We start from the raw sequence: 21,666 nt of genomic DNA, 5'->3' as shown, positions 1-21,666 counted from the left end.
CTGAAAAAATATAGTTTATTACAATTTATAGTTTTTACAGTTAGTAAGATTTGTTTTTGGAACAGTTACGACATTTTGATCACTGTGTGATCTTTATCAAGTACACAAGCTTTTATAATAAGGAGGCCTGGCATGGTTAAGGCACTTGACTTGTAATCTGAGGGTCACAGGTTTGAATCCCTGTTGCATGAAACATGCTCACCCTTTTAGCCATGGGGGCATTATAAGTGATGGTCAATCCTACTATTCATTGGTAGAAGAGTAACCCAAGAGTTGGTGGTGGGTGATGATGACTAGTTGCCTTCCCTCTAGTCTTACACTGCTGAATTAGGGATGGCTAGCACAAATAGCTCTTATGTAGCTTCATGTGAAATTCAAAACAAACCAAACTAATTTACAACAAAGAACCTTTTAGTATTTATATCAACATTTTTTTGTATTTAAATTCTATAATTAATTGTAGTTATTTCTTGTAAATATCAGATTATTTGTTTGTGAATTCTGAGCGTAGATGTTTTGCAATTACATTCTTTTTTTATTTGAAACTTTAAGAAGTTTCAGTTTTTGTAGAAATAACTTTATTTCTAAGTTTTATATAGAAAGTATTTTAGAAAAATTGTTTTCTGGAAATATTGAAATAATGATGTATTTTCAGTGGATCCAGACTTCTACAGCATGAACTTGCTAATGCTTGGTAAAACATATTTAAAATTAAACAATAAAGAAAAAGCTGTTCAGTTCTTGAAAAGAGCCAAAGAATATCCACAGAGGACAATGGATGATGAAAAGGTGTGATAGTAGTGTTTGTTAGATATTTGTATAGTTTAAAAGCTTGAATTAGGGTACCATATTATTGTAACAGTAGGATAAAAATAATTCATTTTAGTATGTTAAAACTAGTAATGAAAATTAATCAAGTTATTCTATCATCATATAGTTAGTATTATTTTATGGAACTTGTGGCAAGAGGTGGAAAGGATTGTATTACTCAGTTGTCTCTGATTTTTCTTATTTGAAGTAGATAATTCTGAACTTTTTGTTGAAAAATAAGATATCAGTGCTTTAACTAGTGTATAATTCAATACCTTTGTCACTGAAGGTGGACAGAGGTTATATTTTCATCTGTGTGTTTATCAGCAAGATTTCTCAAACAGCTGAATGGGGGTTGGTATAGGTTTTGATTATGTGGACTGATTTTTTACATTATTTTTGCTCTGTAATTTACTAAACTAAGATCATATTCTGACGATACTTTGTGGACATAAGTATAATGTTATTTCTTATTGTCAAAGCAAAGATGGTTCATGGTTATTTAATAATGCTGGATACACAGACATATTTTATATAGAGAACTTAATATGATAACTACATGGTGGAGGTTTGTTTTGTACTGAGCTCTCCCTTATTTTATTTTATTGCCATGACTCTGAGTAAAAAAACATTGCAACATTCAATGAGCTAGTATTAACAACAGGCCTGATGCAGTCATCATATGATTCTGGATGCACTATATGTGATTATTGATGATGTAAATGGTAATGCATTATTATTTTTTGTATTACTTCTTAAGACAGTAGAAAGTGTGATTATTGACTGATGTGTTAAAAGCATAACACATCAAAGTTATCAAAGTATACAGTGCTTGTTTATGATTGCATACACTGTTTAAGCATTGCTGCTGAACTCTAGCTGTAATATTACAGGTTTATTTCATATTAGTACATGGTAATTTATTGTCAAAGTCATACAAAATTGCTTTAACAGTGGTTTCTTGTAATAACTTAAAAAATAGTCTGTATGTATCATTTAAAACTTTAATACATCTTCAGATCTAAATTAATATAGAATATAAAACACTATATAGAAATTTTACTTCGAAACTCCAACTGAAGTAGGTTCTCTTGATATTAATCTTAGTTGTATGTTTTCCATAGGTCAGCTTTAAATTGTTTTTGATGCTTAGAGCAGATGCTTCAGTTACATCATGAAAAATGCATTTCAAATGAAATCTGCAGTAAAACAAAAAACATTTCTGTGTTCTGTAAGGACATAACATTGATTCTAAAGTTATACTGGCATCTTCATGCTCAGCAGCATTAGTTGTTGCAATAACTGCCACTGCTTTAATTCTCATGGGCATATTTTAGAACACAAATTCGATATTTTTTATTAGCTAATTGTGAATGTAGTAAATGTAGTTTTATCAAGTTTTTGTTTTCATTAGATGTTTTTTCCACCGCTAGGTTGGCTATGAGGTATTTATGCAAATTAATCTTTCATTTAATTTATTTAAAGAAGAAATTAATGAACTGTTTTCATGAAGTTGCTAAAGTAATAAGTTTAAAAAAGTTCAACTACATTGTAATACTTCTGACTTATTCATTATAAATAAAATGTTAATATTAAAATAATTCTCAAGGCTTGTAATTGATTCTCCCCTGTTGGCATTTTATAGTTTGGGAAATGTTTCATGCAGTGTAAAAGTCAAAAGAACAAAAAAAGAAGAATGCTGTATCAAGTAATTTAAATAAGTATATATAACAAACTTTAGATTTATTAGACAAATTAATGAATAATATTATTGTTTTAGCAAAATGTTTATTAAACGTTCAAAAGAACTATTGGTTCAGGTTACAAAATGATTTGACTCTACATAACTAAAGAATAAAATTATTCAACAAATTTTGCATTTTATATAAATTTAACAGTAATTTTTGCTTGGCATCAAATATTATTGTAAGTAATTATATACGTCTTCAATTGACAATGACAACAAAGGCAAGCTTAAAAATGCTACTGTTTGATCAGTGACATTTTTAAACCCCTGTAGTGATCAGATAGAACAAGTGAATTACATAAAGATTTTGTCCTGATTGAAAAATTTCCCTCACATTTTTACCTAAATTAGCTGAGCATCAGACAAAAATATAATTATTACAAAAATAAAACTTATTTATATAACAACCAGGATTGTTGATACAGGAAATGTGGGGGAAATAGTAGTTGCTTCTATGCTTTTTTTATTATTATTAATTCATGCAAAGAACTGGGCATTATTAACATGTACACATGGCTATTAGTAATTTATGAAACTCTTGTTTGTTTGTTTTTTAGCTAAGATATAGAAAATTTCATGTTTCTGAACTCCTTGGCTACTTCATCATGGCACAACATGTCAGTCATCACAAAAACATAATAGTAAAACTACTTATCCTATTTTACAATGAATTATTACACTGTAAATCAATTTCTTACTTTATAGCAAGCTATTATCAGATAATTTTGTGATTTACAGCTACACATAACTCACAAAAATAAATGAATAAAACTTGGTAGTTTATTGCCAAAAAAGAAAACATTTGGACGGTTATATTTCAAACCTAACTGAAGTTTAATAATAAAGATGGCTGATAAAACATCAAGTATTTTATTTACAAGGTTCGAATGTTTCAAGGTAACTTACTCCATTTCCAGTAAAATCTGAAACTCGTGTTACAAAGATGTCTATTACTAAAATTATAATATAGTAACATAATCATTAGTTTACTTAGTTTTTAAGAAATACAATAAATATGAATGGATAAAACAATATATATTACAGAACATCTGAGTTAAGTGTAAAAATTGATAAAACAGTTTTAGATCTAAGGAGCTTTATGAATCTTTAAGAGATGGACAGTCTTTAGCTATGAGTATCCTTTCTTTAATGTCTGAAGATATTGTGGTGATGATAGGGAAATTGTTAGATGAAATATTTTTACCATTTTCATTTTCATTATTAAACTTTGGTTTCCCCATCACCAACCTAACTGAAGTTCATCTCTTTAAGTAGAGCACAAATAGATATAATCCTCTGGACAGCATTAGCAATCCTGTAATAGGTTGTAAATATAAATACACTGAGTAAAGCCAATCTTTTTAAACCTCAGTACTTTAAGCTAGAGACAGTAACTGATCATCAAATTAAAACACCTTTCATGTAAAAACATCAGTCTAAAAATTTTTTACTATGTATTCTTCTAAAATTTAGTTAAAAAAGAAGAAAAAAGCAAATTGGTATTTTCAGTTAATTTATACTTTAAGGGGAATAAAGATTACTTGAACTCACTGTTAAAAACATGATTTCTTTGGGTTCTGGAAGATAAAAAAATACTATAAATGTGTAAATTCAATTTCCTGGCTTAGAAAGCCTAAAAAATTATAATATTGTCAATATTTTAAACACCCCTAATGAGTGAATGCAGCAGGTTAAATTGTTTAAAAAATAAATTACTAATGTGTGCTAGTGAACTAATTGTTTAGCTCAGTTAGTAGATTGCTCACCTGGTATGCAATGAGTCCTGGATTCTATAACGAACAGAGGAAAATTACAACAAGAAAACTGCTGCTCAGTATGGGGTACATTCCCATTACCCTGAGACAAGGCTTGAGGAATGAGCCTTGTTTGTGATAGGAGAAGAATGTGATAGTTTGAGTGTTTTACTAACAAGTACTAGTGGGTTAACCTGTTACCTTAGTTGGTAGACACTTGTTGTGCAGTTAGTCTTGGGTTCACCAGTGAACTGAGGAAATGATCACATTAAAATGTTTTATCAAAATACTTTTTCTTCAAAATTTTAAAAGGATAGTCAATAATTTCTGTTCTTTTCCATTGTTTTATATTTTGCTTCTTACTATCCATCATTAACTTACCATCGTAGTCAGTTCAATTTCTATTTGCAGTTGTTTTTACTTTTAAAAACATCTTTCTTTAAAATAGATTTAGTTGTTGACTGAATTTACTAAGAATTTCTACTGCCCCCTTTCTTTGAGCAAATATTTTAAGCTCAAAGAAAAGTCCTTCAGCAGGTCTGTTTTGGGATCATTCCATGTTAAATCATCCAGATTTTGGAAAATTTTCCAGGTTATCCTCTCAGAATGCCGTGAAAAAATTCCCATGTGCTCATCTATCCATATAATGAAAAATTGCCAAAGATTAGATCAATATCCCTAATAGTTTTTGATTTACAGCCTTGTAAAATTTAATTTTTTTTATTTTTGGCAAATTCATTTTCGAACAACTTTGGCTGGTTAAAGCTGCAAGAGTAATGGTGTTAGAAGGCTGAAATTTGCTACACTGACTGAATTAATCTCACAGAATTCAAAAATGGTCTCAAACCAAGTTTATCTCTCTTTGAATTTACAAGCCTCATAGTGAGGCTGTAAAATCACCTGAAAACCCAAAATTGTAAAAAACATTGTGTTTCCCTCAAATTTTTGAAATATCCCACAGCACCTCTGTGAGCTCGCTGCAGCACACAGTTTGGGAAACACTGTCCTAAGCAGTTCTTTAAACAGCCACTAAAATTTGAGGCCTTTGGAATACCCTTTAATCACCATCTCCATACCATTTGTATCTAACCTCACAAAACATTAAAAAAACAATAAATATTTTCTTTTAAAATGTGGCTGAAGTTTTTAAAATATCCTAACAGGATTTAGATAATCTAGTAGACCCCAAAAATTAAAATATGCACTTTGCAGTACCCATGCAGTTGCAGTGAAAATTACATAAAAGAAACAGGATAAACTCTAACTCACATACAAGAAGGTGCCTGTACCCAGAAAAATCCACCATAACTGAACACTCTTAGAACACAAAACACTCTTTTGACTGGGACAAGTACACAAGTTCATATACTGCACAACAAAGTAAGCTTAAAATAGTAAAGACGTTCTGAGCTTAATGATCAAAACAATGCCCAGAAATTAGGATTATCAAGGATAGCATTCTACAGAAACTCAAAACTAGGATTCAATAAACTTTCAATGACCAAACAATATCTTTATATTTGAAAGGCTCCATGTGAGGGAAGCAATGCTGTTTTATTAACTTCCCTCTTTTTACAAAAGGGTTATTCCATGTCAAATCATCCAGGGGGCTGCAGGTGACCCCTACAGAATGCCTTGAAAAAAATTCACATGTGCTCATCTTCCTATATAATGAAAAATTGCCAGAGATCAGATAAATATCTCTAATAGTTTCTGATTTACAGCTCTGTAAAATTAAATTAATGTTTTTATTTTTGGCGAATTTATTTTCGGGCAACTCTGGCTGCTTAAAGCTGCAAGAGTAATGGTGGTAGAAGGCTGAAATTTGCTACATTGACTGAATTAATCTCACAGAATTCAGAAATGGTTTCAAACCAAGTTTATCTTTCTTAGGATTTACATAGTGAGGTTGTAAAATCACCTGAAAACCCAAAATCATAAAAAAAATTGGTTTATTTAATAAGCCATAGCTCTAAGACTTAATATGATACATAGCTGATTTTTTTTTTCAAATATTCTATAGCATATCAGTTGATAAATCAGCAACTGTAGTAATTAAAAGTTTGTTAGATCTCCTGTAAAAAAATTTAGCTGCATGCAACTTTTTATGATTTAGCTAAAAATAGCCTTACTTCAGGCCACAGTTGGACCATGTCACCAGTTAATTCAGCCTTTTCAGATTTTACCATATATTTTTACATCTCTGAATATAATCTACAAAAAAAATCAAGATGGTATTCAACCAGCTTTTTGAGTTATAATTTTTTAAAGTATCCTCTGACCATATGTTTTTTACTTGAAAATAAAAACTTCACTTCAGGTCTGTTACTGTGTGTAAATATATCCATACAATTTTGAAAAAAATTATGAATCCCATTGAAATATTCTAATCAGCCTTTACCATATATTCATACATCTCTGAACATGATCTCAAGATATCATTGTTGTTAGCATGTGTGTTCTGTCAGATTGTCTGAAACATGACACAGTAGCTGTTCATGCTTTCATTACCACAGTACTAAGCCATGTTAAACAGAAATATCCAAACACAGAAAACATCATTTATTTCAGTGATGGTGCAGCTTCACAGTACAAGAATATTAAATATCTTGTAAATCTTTGCTACCATTTTGAAGATAATCAGTTTTCTGCTGTATGGGATTTTTTTGCCACCAGTCATGGTAAACGTCCATGCGATGGAGTTGGGGGTACGGTGAAGAGGCTGGTGGCTTGTGCAAGCCTTCAATTGCCTATAAATAATCAAATTTTAAGTGTCTCTGATATGTACCATTGGGCAAAGGACCACATTCAGGGCATTCAGTTCTTTCTTGTCAATCAGGAATCAGTCCTGAAGAATTGTGTAATGTTTGATCTACTTGAGTGCCATGAAAAATGCAAAACTGTGACAGGTATTAGGTCACATCATAGCTTTATTCCCCACTCTACCAACAAATTGTATATGAGAAGGCTATCAGATGATGATGTGTACACAGTCGTAACTGTTGGTAGTAGCAGTGAAAGTGATGCTGCAGCAGCTCAAATAGGGTCTAATGATAATTATCAGCCAGGGAAATATGTGGCATACATGTACGATCATGAATGGTATGTAGGAAACATAAAAGATAGATCAGATGAACATTCTGATGTGTTAGTGTCATTTTTGAAGAAATCAAGAAACGAACTGTTCTCATGACCTGCAAGGTCACGTAAAGATGAAAGCTGGATTCCTGTCTAACATATTCTTTGTCTGATAAGTGCACCTACCGTGCAAGGTAGTGCTTGCCACTATGTTCTAAGTCAAAGTGATCTCAACATAATCAACTCAAATTTCAGACATTTATTCAAGTTGTCTGAACAAAGCAATGTTTAATTGATGTTGTTACGGCTAATTTATCGACAAAGCAGTTTTTGAAACATTTCATTGTCACGATTATTTCCATTTGGTGTGACTATAATCTGTCTCAGTTATCCCCTGTTGTAGCACTGTGCTTTTTGTGTCTGATATACCTTTGTATGTATTATATTATGAATCTTAAACTCAGCCATATCTGCATAACTTGTAATGCATATACAATATATTTGCATTGCCTTGTGATCTAACTAATTATGCCAATAAACTTGTTCAGAAATGAATTAATTCTTTCTTGTTTCTTACAACTTCATTATTTAACGTTGTGAAAGGCTGGTTAGAATATTTCAGTGGGATTCATAACATTCTGACAGGTATATTTCAAAATTGTATGGATATATTTGCACACAGTAACACACCTGAACTGAGTTTTTGTTTAAATAAAAAACGTATGGTCAGAGGATACTTTAAAAAATTATAACTCAAAACGTTGGTTGAACACCATCTTGATTTTCATATTCAGAGATGTAAGAATATATGGTAAAATCTGAAAAGGCTGAATAACTGGTGACATGGTCCAACTGTGGCCTGAAGCAGGATTATATTTAGCTAAATCATAAGTTGCATGCAGCTAAATTTTTTTACAGGAGATCTAACAAACTTTTAATTACAACAGTTGCTGATTTATCAACTGATATGTTGTAGGATATTTGAAAAAAAAATTCAGCTATGTATCATATTAAGTCTTAGAGCTATGGCTTATTAAATAAACCAATGTTTTTTACGATTTTGGGTTTTCAGGTGATTTTACAACCTCACTATGTAAATCCTAAGAAAGATAAACTTGGTTTGAAACCATTTCTGAATTCTGTGAGATTAATTCAGTCAGTGTAGCAAATTTCAGCCTTCTACCACCATTACTCTTGCAGCTTTAAGCAGCCAGGGTTCCCCGAAAATGAATTTGCCAAAAATAAAAACTTTAATTTAATTTTACAGAGCTGTAAATCAGAAACTATTAGAGATATTTATCTGATCTCTGGCAATTTTTCATTATATAGGAAGATGAGCACATGTGAATTTTTTTCAAGGCATTCTGTAGGGGTCACCTGCAGCCCCCTGGATGATTTAACATGGAATGACCCTTTTGTAAAAAGAGGGAAGTTAATAAAACAGCATTGCTTCCCTCACATGGAGCCTTTCAAATATAAAGATATTGTTTGGTCATTGAAAGTTTATTGAATCCTAGTTTTGAGTTTCTGTAGAATGCTATCCTTTATAATCCTAATTTCTGGGCATTGTTTTGATCATTAAGCTCAGAACGTCTTTACTATTTTAAGCTTACTTTGTTGTGCAGTATATGAACTTGTGTACTTGTCCCAGTCAAAAGAGTGTTTTGTGTTCTAAGAGTGTTCAGTTATGGTGGATTTTTCTGGGTACAGGCACCTTCTTGTATGTGAGTTATAGTTTATCCTGTTTCTTTTATGTAATTTTCACTGCAACTGTATGGGTACTGCAGAGTGAATATTTTAATTTTTGGGGTCTACTAGATTATCTAACTCCTGTTAGGATATTTTGAAAACTTTAGCCACATTTTAAAAGAAAATATTTATCGTTTTTTTTAATGTTTTGTGAGGTTAGATACAAATGGTATGGAGAAGGTGATTAAAGGGTATTCCAAAGGCCTCAAATTTTAGTGGCTGTTTAAAGAACTGCTTAGGACAGTGTTTCCCAAACTGTGTGCTGCAGCGATCTCACAGAGGTGCTGTGGGATATTTCAAAATTTTGAGGGAAACACAACAATATTGACATTTGTCAGACACTGTGCAAATTACTAGCTCAGTTCATAGTTTTAATGATAGATTGCGCTACATTCCTTTCAGTGGTATTCTCAAATGTTTGATATATGTTTTTGTATAGTTGTACTTTTGGATATGCTAGTAACTTCTTGAACTTTCTAATTTCTTAGATTTTCTATATAAATATCTGTGACTATCTGGATCTGTCAGTTATCAAAATAACTGAAGGGTGTTGTGATCAAGTGTCTGAGAGATCTGGCAAAGTTCAATGAATTATTTTGTTGATTTTTAGTTCTTGTGCATAAAAATGGAAATCTTTTTTAACATAAATAAGAAGTGTGGGATTGAAGAAAAGGAGGGCACACCACAGACTAGTGATAAAGTTGTGAAGAATTGGAAATATGATGATAGTTATCTAGATTTTGGTTTTGCTTCATTAGATGTCAATCATGAAGAGTGTCCACAGTGTGTACTATGTCTTAAAGTTTTGGCTTCAGAGTGCATGCTTCCAAGTAAACTAAAATGCCACTTAGAGACCAATCATTTTAACATGGCTAGTAAATTCTGTGATTAATTTATCAGAAAGTTAAAAGAATTGGAGCAACAAAAAGGTGTACATTTTGAAACAAACATCAAAACCAAGCAGTGCTTTGCTAGTATCCTACAAGATGACATATGGAGTTGTGAAATATAAAAAGCCTCACACCCTCACAGAAGAACTGATTTTACCAGCTACAGTGGATAGGGTGAACATTACAGTTGGTGAATCTGCAGGAAGACTGCTTTCAAAGGTGACTTTATCCAACAATACTATCAGTCATAGAATCCAACACATGGCCAAAGACATCAATGATCAGCTAATTGAAATAATGAATGGGAAAGAATTTGGGTTACAGCTAGATGAGGCGACAGATAGAACAAGGATGCTCATTTGATTTGCTACACACGGTTCATGGATGGTAACAAAATTGTGGAAGACCTGTTTTGTAAAAGTATTACTGCAGGTACAAAGGCTCAAGACTTGTTTGAAATCTTTGACACTTTTATGTGTGAAAACAATTTACACTGGACTAAGTGCATTGGCATCTGTACCAATGGTGGTCTCTCTATGTCTGGGTGTTATGGAGGATTGCAGGCACTAATACAAAGCAAAGTTCTCAATACACTGTGGATTCACTACATAATCCACAGGGAAGCCCTTACATCAAAGTGCCTGAGCCCTCCTCTGAACCCAGTCCAGGAAATTGTGTTGAAAGTGGTGAACTTTATAAAACCCGTGTGATGGTTTGGGATCTGAGCACACATCATTGTTGTATTACTGTAACTTGCAATGGCTTTCCCATAGGAATGTACTGTCCCATGTGTTTGAATTACAACAGGAACTCTTACCTCGAAAGAAAAGAACACAAATGTGCTAAAAACTTGGTTATTGATTTTTTGTTAAAATTAACATACCTGTCATCTCTTTGAAAAACTGAATGTGTTGAATCTCTCTCTGTGGGGAAGCAACATGCACATACTGAAACTCCCAGAGAAGGTTTCAGCCTTCAGAAAAAATTTGTTATTATGGAGAAGAAAAATGAATGAAGATGGTGGCAAAGCCTGTTTCCCCCTGTTGCAACAGTTTGTTGCATCCAATGAAGTTGATTTGACCCCCAAACAAAAATCTGTTTTTGAGGAGCACCTATCACAGCTTAGTGACTGGTTTGAAAATTAATCTTCAGAAGATGTGAAGAAATTTGCATGGATCCAAGACCTATGCAAGGCTAAGGCCCTATCTGGATTTACCTCTGCAGAAGAAGAAAATCTTATTGAGCTGTCTTGTGACAAGACTTTAAAAACAGAATTTGACAGCATGGAACTAACTGAGTTTTGGATGTCATTAAATGATGAATATTCATTGCTTAGTGCTAAAGCTCAGGAAATCTTAATCTATTTGCAATGTCATATCTCTGTGAAGCTGGGATTTTGGTGGTTGCTGCAATAAAAAAACAAGTACTGTGCAAAAATCGATGTGAAACAGGAAATAAGGATGGTTGTGTCCAAGGTTTAAGAAGCTGTGCAGTGCCCAACAGGCTCACACATCCCCTGGTAATTGTGGTTATTTAAGAATGAAATGAAAATATTTCATTTCAGCCATATTTATGCATCTTGACAATAGTTCTGCAAGTAATGTTAAATTATAGTTCAGATGCATGATGTACCATCATTACTTTGTATCAGCTGCATGCTCAAAATCATTTTAACACAATGCACTCAATCCTCCATATCAGGGGTGGGCATCTCCATGGCCACTAGACACATGTGGCCAGTGGATAGCACAGTTGTGGCCAGCTTGAGTTTGGAATCAACTTTTTCCATCATTTATTTTGTATCACAGATTTGGTAATCAACAAATGCACTGCCACAGCCTTCACCCATTTTGTAATGCCAGTCTGGTTTAGATGTTTGTTATTGAGTGTGCATTGTTTTGCATGCACTTTCAAATGTATTTTTATTGTACAACTTTCAAGTGTTTAAATGTACTTTGTTTTTAATCCCATAATATGGATAAGTGGATAATTTGAAAACGAAAGAATCCAGATGATGGTGAACACTCATAAAATAAATTCAGTTTAATTTATTCTGGCATTACTACCAAAAAGAGAATGATGCAAGACTGGAAAAACATGAAACAAGAATTTAATGAAAGTTGGGAGTTGAAATTTACAGTGATTGAAGCAAATAATAAGCCAGTGTGTCTTTTGTGTAACAAAGTTTTTAGGAATAATAAAGTATACAACCTTAAGCAACACTTTTACAATTTTTACAACAAATATGATGTAAAATTTTCAGTTGATAGCAAAAATCATGTGAATGTAATTAGCTGTATGAAAGCACAACTTCATGAACTAAATGGAGGCATAAAAATATTTTTATCGTTGATAGAACTAGTTACATTAGCTAGCTATAAAGTAGTTTGGATTCTAGCTCAAAAAAAGAAATCATTTTCTGATGCTGAACTAGTAAAAGAAATACTGACTGTGGCCATTGAAACACTGTTGGAGAATTATGATTCAAAAATAAAAGATATTCTTAAAAGGTAAATAAATTAAGTCAAAGAAAAATTGTCCGCAGGATGTTAGAATTAGCGAAAGACATAGAAAATCGATTGCTTGAACAACACTGCACAGTTAATATTTTGAGTTCGATATGTAACTTCAGATCTTCAAGCGAGAGAAGAAATGCTTGGACTTTGGGGATTATGAGATCAAACGTGGAAAAACATCTTTGAAAAATTTCTTGAAATGTCAAAAAAATTCAATTTGGATTTTAGAAAAACTGGTTTCTGTGGCAACAGGCAGTGCTCCCACCACAACTGGAGTGTAATTAGGATTTGTTTCTGTTTTGAAGCAGCACTTAATTGAAAATAATGTGAAGTTCATGCTGCCATCTTTCCATTGCAGCTTACATCAGGAAAATTTATGTGCTCAGATGTCTAAAAGTGATAAATTGAAAAATTTGATGGACATTGTTGTACAAAATGTGAATTATATGAAAAATGGAAGCTCTCTCATCCATTTACAGTTTGTTGAGTCTAGAAGAAAAGCAGTGACTGTACATTTGATGATCTTACTGATTTTGCAAATGTAAGATAGTTAAGTAGAGGAAAAGTTTACTTTCTTATTTCCTCAAATAAAATAGAATCTTGTTAAAAAAGGTAAAATTGAAAATTTCCCTGAAATTAAAACTTTGTCATGGCAGTGTGATTTGCACTTTCTGTGCAACATTATGGCTCACTTGAATAATTTGATTACAAAGCTTCAGGGAAGAGGTAAAATAATAAGCGAGCAATCGCAGTCTATTCATTAATTTCAGTTAAAGCTAAACATCCTTGTGGAATAATTACAAAAGAATAATTTGACACATTTTGCAAAGTTTAATAGTTTTCTAGAATATAGTAAGGACTATGATTTCTCTGATGCTAAAGATGATCTCTATGTAAACTGGATCAAAAATCTACCTCAAAAATTTGAATCACGTTTCTCTGAATTTAAAAATTGTAAATTGATATTTGAATTTATGCATGATCTATTTCAATTTGATTTAGGAAATTTAAGTAAGGAAATTACATCTTTTTTTGTTTTTGGATAAGTATGTATTTGAAGACAAGATGCTTACTTTGTAAAGTGTAGAACACATAAAAGGTAAACAGAAATGTTCCATCAGAGAGATGTGGCTCACTATTCTGATAAATCAGTCTTCCAAGTTTAAAGATAGCAATTTCAAAATTATTTTCTATGTTTGGATCCACAGGGTGTGTGAGTCACATTTTCTACTGTAGATTTTCTCAAATCTAGATACAGATCTCGGCTTACAAACATAAATGTAGAGGCAGAGCTAAGATGCTCATTGAGCATCTATATAGATATTAAGCCAAATTTCACAAAACTTGTTGATGAAAACCTCCATCAATTTTCACATTGAAGGCTAGTTGAAATGCAATTATTTTGATTAAACTAATGTCTTTCAATTTTTTTTAATAGTGTGGCTAACGTTGTTTTCATTAGTCAGAGCTGTGGCCACTATGAAAAATAAGTTACCCACCCCTACTCTATATATTATCTTTTCATGTGCCTTTACATTTCAGTGTATTTACTTTTGAGTTTTGTTGCTTGCTGTCTTTCATAAAATAATCTGGAGTAGTTTAAAATAATGCTTGCCTACTATAACACCTCAATTTAAAATTTAGGAAGCAAATTAAGTAGGAGTGAGTGAATGGTTATGCTGCTTGTAAATCAGGTAGTAAGACTGGCCCACACCTGGGATCAAATAAGAAGTTTGCAATTTTCCTGGTTTTGCTTCACATAACTGACTGTTTGTAACCAACTTGTTCAAGATTTACTCACCATTATTGGCTCTCACTAAATCAGAGATGAATTTCGAATGGAATGAGAAAAGGCATTACAGTCTCTTAAATATGCCTTAATAGGAACCTTGGTGTTAATCTTTGTACAACAAGATTGTGAATTCATGTTAGAGACTGGCAATGAAATTACAGCAGTGTTTTTGTACTTAGAGGACAAACTAGGATGTGTAATCATATACATTAACCATATCCTTACAGTTCTTTAATGCAGATACTATACAGTGAAAAAAGAACTACTTGCAATTGTGGTCTTTATAAAATGCTTTTGATGCCACTTGTATACCACAAAGTTCATTTTTCAAGTGGATCATGCATCAGTGAACTTTTAAAAACTCAAACGATAATAACATGCTGGGTAGCAGAGTTGGAGGAATATGATATAATCATACATTAAAGCCCACACCTGTCCCATTGAACAGTGATACATTTTCCATTCATTGAATGCTCTGATCCTGGATGCTATGTGGAAGTTAATACAATTTCCACTAGAGGAAAGATGCCACAGTTAATACTTTGGGAGCTCCAGAAGAAACAACTGAATGACCCAGTTTAACATGGGGGATCCCTGCTATGCAGCTAGGTAAAGCATGACCAGCTAAGTTTGAAGAATGTAACTTGTGGCACTTGTATAAGTATAGTCAGGTGTTCTGTAATGTTGTTATGAGAGCAATGATTCTTAGCCTGTGTTAAAGCTAGTGGTCCCCAGGATTTCAGAAGCATGTGATTATCCAGAATTTACATGATACTAAGGCTGGAGAAAAGCAAGGTGTTAAACACAATTTTGCTAACATTCAACAGATTCTTTGACCACTGTATGGGGTGTGCTACTCAGAGACAATACCAGCCTAAACAGGATAAACTCCAGTAAAGAACTGTTAGTTCTGATGTGCAGAATAGAGCATTGGCTGTCACTGGTCTTCTCCCAGAAATGGAGTGAAGTCACCTGTACAAATTCTTAACATCAACCACTTCAGAAAGTAGGCTGAGGCTTATTCATTGGTTAATACCTTTGCATCCACTCTGGCTGATGCACTGGGTAGACCAGTCTTAAACACTTGAAGAGATCCACAGCCAATTCCTCTCTGATTTAGTTGTGTAAAGTGGTGGACATACATAATTTAGCTCATCCCCCTTGCAGTGGAATGGGTGATATAGACTGTCAAGCATATGTTTACTTGATTGAACTTATTAGGACAAACATACAACTTAACAGAGGTAAACAGGTTCACTGAATATACTTGTATGGATGAAAAATTTTGTTCCCCATAGATATGATGATGTCCCTATAAAATAGATATTCCACAATGCCCCCCAAAAAATGTGATATGTATAAGGTCTGTATCAGTTGATGCGTTCAAGCTTGCCTGTCAACAGCAAGGAAGTGCTACCACACAATAGACATGATGCTGTGTTAAAACAGTGAAGTGAATGTACCAAAGAGGAGACTTGATCTGTCTTTGGTATATGCCAGAAGCATGCAAGCCTCTTAATCTTATGCTCCAGTAGATTGTTCCATTGACATACAAGGTACATAAAAAAGGGGTGAAGAAGGTATAATATACATTAAACAGTTGCACTCATATGCTACTGATGATCATTTAGTGAACTGGCTTAACCAAGAGGCAGGAAGGGAGGTAATCAAGTCATATGAAAATGAAAACACTGTTCTTTCTACTACTCCTCAAAAACTAAGGATGGAGCTGAGAGTACTTACCTGGCTGTTCAGATAAAGAACAACCACATCCAAAGGAAATTGTGTGATTTCCATTTTGTCACCATGAAGCCTGGATGACTTGTGCCTACATATGTAATGTCTGGTGCATCACTAGTTTATACCATTTGAGATTATAGTTATGAATTAGAAAACTCAGCTGAAATGGTGTTGCAACTCTTAGTGTTCAAGCTATTAAGTGATATAGTAAAGTACTATGTATGCAGTACATTGTATGGTAACCACTCAGTTATTTTGAAGTAAGTTGCTTCTTAACTCCAGAATGTTAACTTATATTTTAACATGAATTATGAATTACATTTTGACACCAGGTTTATCGACATATGTTGATAATAAAGGTATTTAGTTAAATTTTGAATGTTCTGTAAAAGTTATGACATGCACATTGTGATCGTAAGTATAACACACATTAACAACTAATAGTTTGTTCAGAATTTGTTCAAATATCTTTTTCTGTGTTTCTTATATGATGTTCTTCTTTATGATCTCTTCACTTTTATGACTAATTTTGTGCTCTATATCTACCATATAGTCTAGTCTAGTTTAGATTTTGAAATAAATAGTTTTGTAAGGTCTTAAGCATAAGATTAACAAATGCTTTTTTTAAAGTAGTTTTGTAACATTTTCACACGACAAAAAAGTACAATGTATTTGTTCTTTATAAAATTATGTAAGTTTTAAGACTTGGCATCATTGTGATGTGCTTCCATCCCTAGCAATATAAAGTTTGGTCTTCATCTAATATACAGATATACCAACAGTTTTGTTTCATGATTGCATCAACAGTCTAAACCTTTTTTGTTACTAGTCTAGTTCTCAAGCTGATGAATAGACTCAAAAGTGTACAAGCTTGCTATGAAACTTTTCATTGTGAAATTTCAATGATATGGAATGAGATGCAGTGGAATACCTTGTTACAATATCAGTAAGGTTATTAAAGGTTTCTCATTGTGAAATTTTTTTAATATGAATCATTCACCTAAAATGTCAGTGGTAAAGAAGTAGACAATAATAATGAGGTATTAAAAAAAACCAAAAGACTAAAATAACTCTTCAAGAAAAACATTTATAGGCATTAATATACTCCTTCCATGCATATAGTGTTGTGCTATGGAGGTTCATAATTGGACTACAAGAGAGGTTGCTACACAAATGTAAGTTTGAAGTGCAAAGTTAGAATTTTGCAAAAAGCAGGTCAATCGACCTTTAAAGGAACAAAAATATTTAAAAAATACAATAAAAACTCCTTATTTAATGTATCAGCTTCTCTCAAGTAATGTAAATAATGGCACATTAATCAGTTGAAGAACAGTTTGTTATGGGTTTAATGTGTAGGGAGTGTCGTCAGAATGTCTGGGCCACTGCAAGGTTGTATGTTGAGTAGTTTCACACGAATATTATCCTTGACTTCAGATGATACAAAATGTGTGTCAAAAGTTGTATGCAATAGGTTCACAATACATAGATACTCTGTGAGCAGAGAAAAAAACAAAACGACCAATATTGACATTTGCCATATTTAAGTAGGACTTTGAACACAGCTATTTCATAATCATTTAAGGATTATCACAGGCCACAGAACCTCATTTTATACCACTAAGCATTGTTTTCTTATATCTTTGTTTGTGAATTATTTACATGTCAATAGATTTCTGAATAATCTGGTGTATACACATATTTTACTTTTTTTTTTTTAATAATAGGCTGTTAAAGAAGCATCAAGCTTGTTGCAAAACCTTGGAGCAACTATCTGAGATAACCATTTGTGAAATTCAACACCAAAACTTCTTTTTTGATCTACATGATTAGGATAATCATCATCAAATTTAAGGAGAAACTAATGGGATCAGATAATACAGATTTATATGTTTTTGATGTGCTTTCTTATCAGGAGGAATTTAGTGAGAATGTTTCTCCTGGTTAGAAAAAAAATAATGCAAGTTAAAATATTTTTGTCATGTATACTCTGCCATTTCTGAGAATTTTAGCATGAAAAATCTTTAATATCTTAATAAACTTGGCTCTCTCTCTGATTTTTGTTTCAAATATTGATAAAATTATTAATTATATACTTACAAAATTTACCAACTTATATAATAGAAAAATTTAACATTTTATTTATTTTGAAAAGCAAAATTATATCTATATTACAGTGATGTGTACAATATTAAACACTCTAGTAATTTAATATATTTAATTTCTTATTTTATTCTCATTTTTTTGGTAATGAGCTACATGCTGCTCTAAATCTATGATATAATAGCAGCTAAACTCATATGCAGAATTCTAAGAACCACTGTATACCATTTACAAATACAGGATTTTGTGATGGTGGAATATATCTTATGGAGTTTGAAATTTCTTGTACAGATTATTAAATAATTAGAACACTTCTAGTTCATAGAAGTTTTTGCTGTATATACAGGATGGCCTGTTAGTCCCTACCCATCCATATGTTATTATGTTATATTCAATTACGCATGTATTATAAATTTTTCTTTTTTTTTGTCACAGAAATATGGCCGATGTAAGCCCATTTACACTTGAAGAGCGTATTGTGCATAATATTATGCAACGAGAATGAGGGACAGCACACAGATACACTGGATGCATAAGATATATTGATGGGTAGGAACTTGTGGGCCACCCTGTATGTGTATATATATATATATATATAGAGAGAGAGAGAAAATAGTGCATACATTATTTTTTTCACTTACAAATGGATATATAATAAATAATTTAATAACAACTTGCATAGTTGAAATTTATTCTTGCACCACTCCAATTCTCCTACATAAGTCAATTTTTTGATGGTTTAGAAGTTTATAATACAAGTTTAAAAAAAAAAGGGATACACACTTTTAGCTATACCATCTTCCCAACACAGAATTATACATATATTCTAGTAGACGTAGTTCCCTAATGTTGTACTTTATAAAAATGCAAAATTATTTTTTTGTTTTTTGCAAGTACATAAAACTCTTACAAATGATTTTTCAAGCAGCTTGCATGAAAAATGCCTGTCATTTTATTATGTTAGTACTTCCCTTCATATAAATATACAAGCATGATCATATGTGTAAGTTGTCACACTACTGACATCTCATTCAAAACGACTAGCTACATTTAAAATTATTAATTCCATTTAGTAACAAAGAATTAAGAATTTATCAAATTGCTGAATATAGAGTTAGAAGTGTGACATTAAGTGACAATTTTACTTTTGTGTGTTATAACTCATTATAATTATACCTGTTCATGGAACAGCAAAATGTACAATATACACAGTAAAAAACAAAAACCACAAAGAAAGTATCTCCAAAGAAGAGTTTATATTAAATTTTAATTCTAGTAACCATGGATTTAGATTACACAAGTTCAGATTACTAGAAAAAAGTATTTATTTGTTCAGCTGGAAGAGTCATTTGTTATCATGAGATTTAATTGCCAGTTAGGCTTCATGATAAATAAAAACATGAATATAATAAGAAGAAGCATTTATTGAACATTTTGTAATCTTCAAAATTTCATCATTAGTGATCTATAGGTACTAAACAAACAAATAATATTTGTACTTATAACAGAAGTGTGATATATATAAAAAGTGAACAATCTGCATACACAAACTATAACATGAGAAAATATGGCACAAAAGAAGTAAATAAATTGAAATAGATTTAAATCAAGTTAATAATGTATATTATTTAGGGATGGAAAAAGTTTTAATAATAGAAACATCATACATAAAACTATTCTTTCATTCTTCAATAATACTTGTACCTCTAGATTACTGATGAAATTTTGAAGATTCCAAAACACTTAATGCTTCCTATGACTATGTTAGTGCTTTGTGTGATTGTTATTTTGAAAAATGAGTCAGTTACTATAACTAGACTTGTTTTCAAAACAACAGTGTAATATTTCAAACATATTGAAGGTTACAACATTCAAAGAATGATTAAAATTAAAACCAGGATTCACTTAATATGACATTTATAGTTCTATATTACTACCTGTTATAATATTCCATCAGTCTGAAGATTACCGAAATGGCTAATTTTTCTTAAAGGATAAATTTCCTCTTTACTAGGAACAAAAAGTAAGTCATTCAAATTTATCTACAGGAATTACTTACTGACAAAAATAACATCTGACTAATGCTGAGAAAAGCCAGTCAAGAGGGCACTTTTTTTTTTTTTTTTTTTACATAAAGGCATTTTTTTACTTGAAACTTAAATTCAAAACTTAAGATTAAAAAATCATGGATTTATAATATCATTTAAACAAAAAAGTCAATAATAAATTCAACATCTCAAAAGAAAAAAAAAACATTAAATTATTGGGCAAAAGAACATTTTGTGTTTGTTCATAAATATGAAGACACTAAATTCTGTAATTTCTAACATTTTCCAGTATGACATTATAAAAATATGTTAGTTTACAACTATACTCTCAAGTGAACATAAAACATGAATTTCTTATGCTAAAAATGTCTGCATAATAACTCCATTACTTGGGAAAATGGTGGGTTTATGTTTGTGCATTCATGAACCTTATGAAAGTAAAATTCCTGCTACTTTTAGGTTGCTCTGTTCAACTTTATATTTTTAATTTTAATATCTTGCTCTTAAACTTTTCACTGTCATACTTTTTGATAACTATTACATTTTCAGGTTTTTTGTAGATACACAATAAAAACCAAGAAAGTAGATTTTAATATTTCATTACTTACCTGAAACTGGTAAACTGTGGTAATATATAAAACCTAAACACCAAATAGTTAATATCATAATGTGTCAAATTATATGTCAATGATAGTGAAAAAGTTAAAATAGTTTACCCTGTTTTATCTTTATTCATGCGTTGCTTTTCCATTTCTATAATTACTTTTTCACTCTAGCTGACCATCCTGTGCAATATCCTTTCCTCTAGAATAATATTAGTATATGAATTTTGATCTGTTTCTTGCAAATCCCCCCCTTTTTATTCCAAGTGATAATTTACATATGTTTGCAATAGGTTAAAACCTGTCCAGACATTACTTAAAGGTACTTTCCAAAAACATTATTTAAAATAAAATATTCACTGAAAGTTACACAAAGGCACTCTTTATTAGTCATCCCCTAAGTTTGAACTGATAGATTAAAAGAACTAGTCAACATTAACAACCATCCATAGATCTTCAGATTCACAGTTTCCCATGATCATCACTCTGCCTACTAGAAGAATAAAAATTAATTCACTTTTTATATCATTATTTATCTTTCTTATTTTCAGAACAAAATGTAAAGGAACTTTTCCATAACACTGATGTACAGCAAGGGTTCAAGCAAAGCTGAAACTGAAAGCAAGATACAGCCTTTTCTTGGCATAGTGATCAAATGATGTAGGAATGGTCACCAATCCTGCTAAACCTGCACACCAAACAACAAACATACTGATAAGGACAAAATATCACTATATTTTTCAAACACTACAGTTTTTCTAGAAGAAACACAAATGCCTGAGAAGTAGTAACCTTTAACGGAGACATTGAGTAATATTAACTTCCGACCAAAGCAATCTA

General features: G+C 31.7%; 1 protein-coding gene across 8 annotated transcripts in view; it reads left to right on the top strand.

Moving 5' to 3' along the window:
* LOC143236492 (regulator of microtubule dynamics protein 1-like) overlaps nt 1-18,849 on the top strand; it is a 61,928-nt gene extending 43,079 nt beyond the window's left edge. For 4 of the 8 annotated variants that reach the window (XM_076474789.1, XM_076474783.1, XM_076474781.1 and 1 more), the window contains 3 exons: nt 656-789; nt 2,456-2,518; nt 17,801-18,849. In XM_076474789.1, the coding sequence (XP_076330904.1) occupies nt 656-789; nt 2,456-2,518; nt 17,801-17,851 (248 nt within the window). In that variant the 3' untranslated portion in view covers nt 17,852-18,849. The remainder of the gene's footprint in view (nt 1-655; nt 790-2,455; nt 2,519-17,800) is intronic. The other 4 variants (XM_076474786.1, XM_076474784.1, XM_076474790.1 and 1 more) reach the window with 2 other exon arrangements.
* The last annotated feature ends 2,817 nt before the right edge of the window (nt 18,850-21,666 follow it).

The sequence above is a fragment of the Tachypleus tridentatus genome, chromosome 13 (assembly GCF_004210375.1).
Source record: "Tachypleus tridentatus isolate NWPU-2018 chromosome 13, ASM421037v1, whole genome shotgun sequence".
Taxonomy (NCBI): Eukaryota; Metazoa; Arthropoda; class Merostomata; order Xiphosura; family Limulidae; genus Tachypleus; species Tachypleus tridentatus.
The sequence above is the reverse complement of the archived record's forward strand: the minus strand, read 5'-3'. Positions and strand labels throughout refer to the sequence as shown.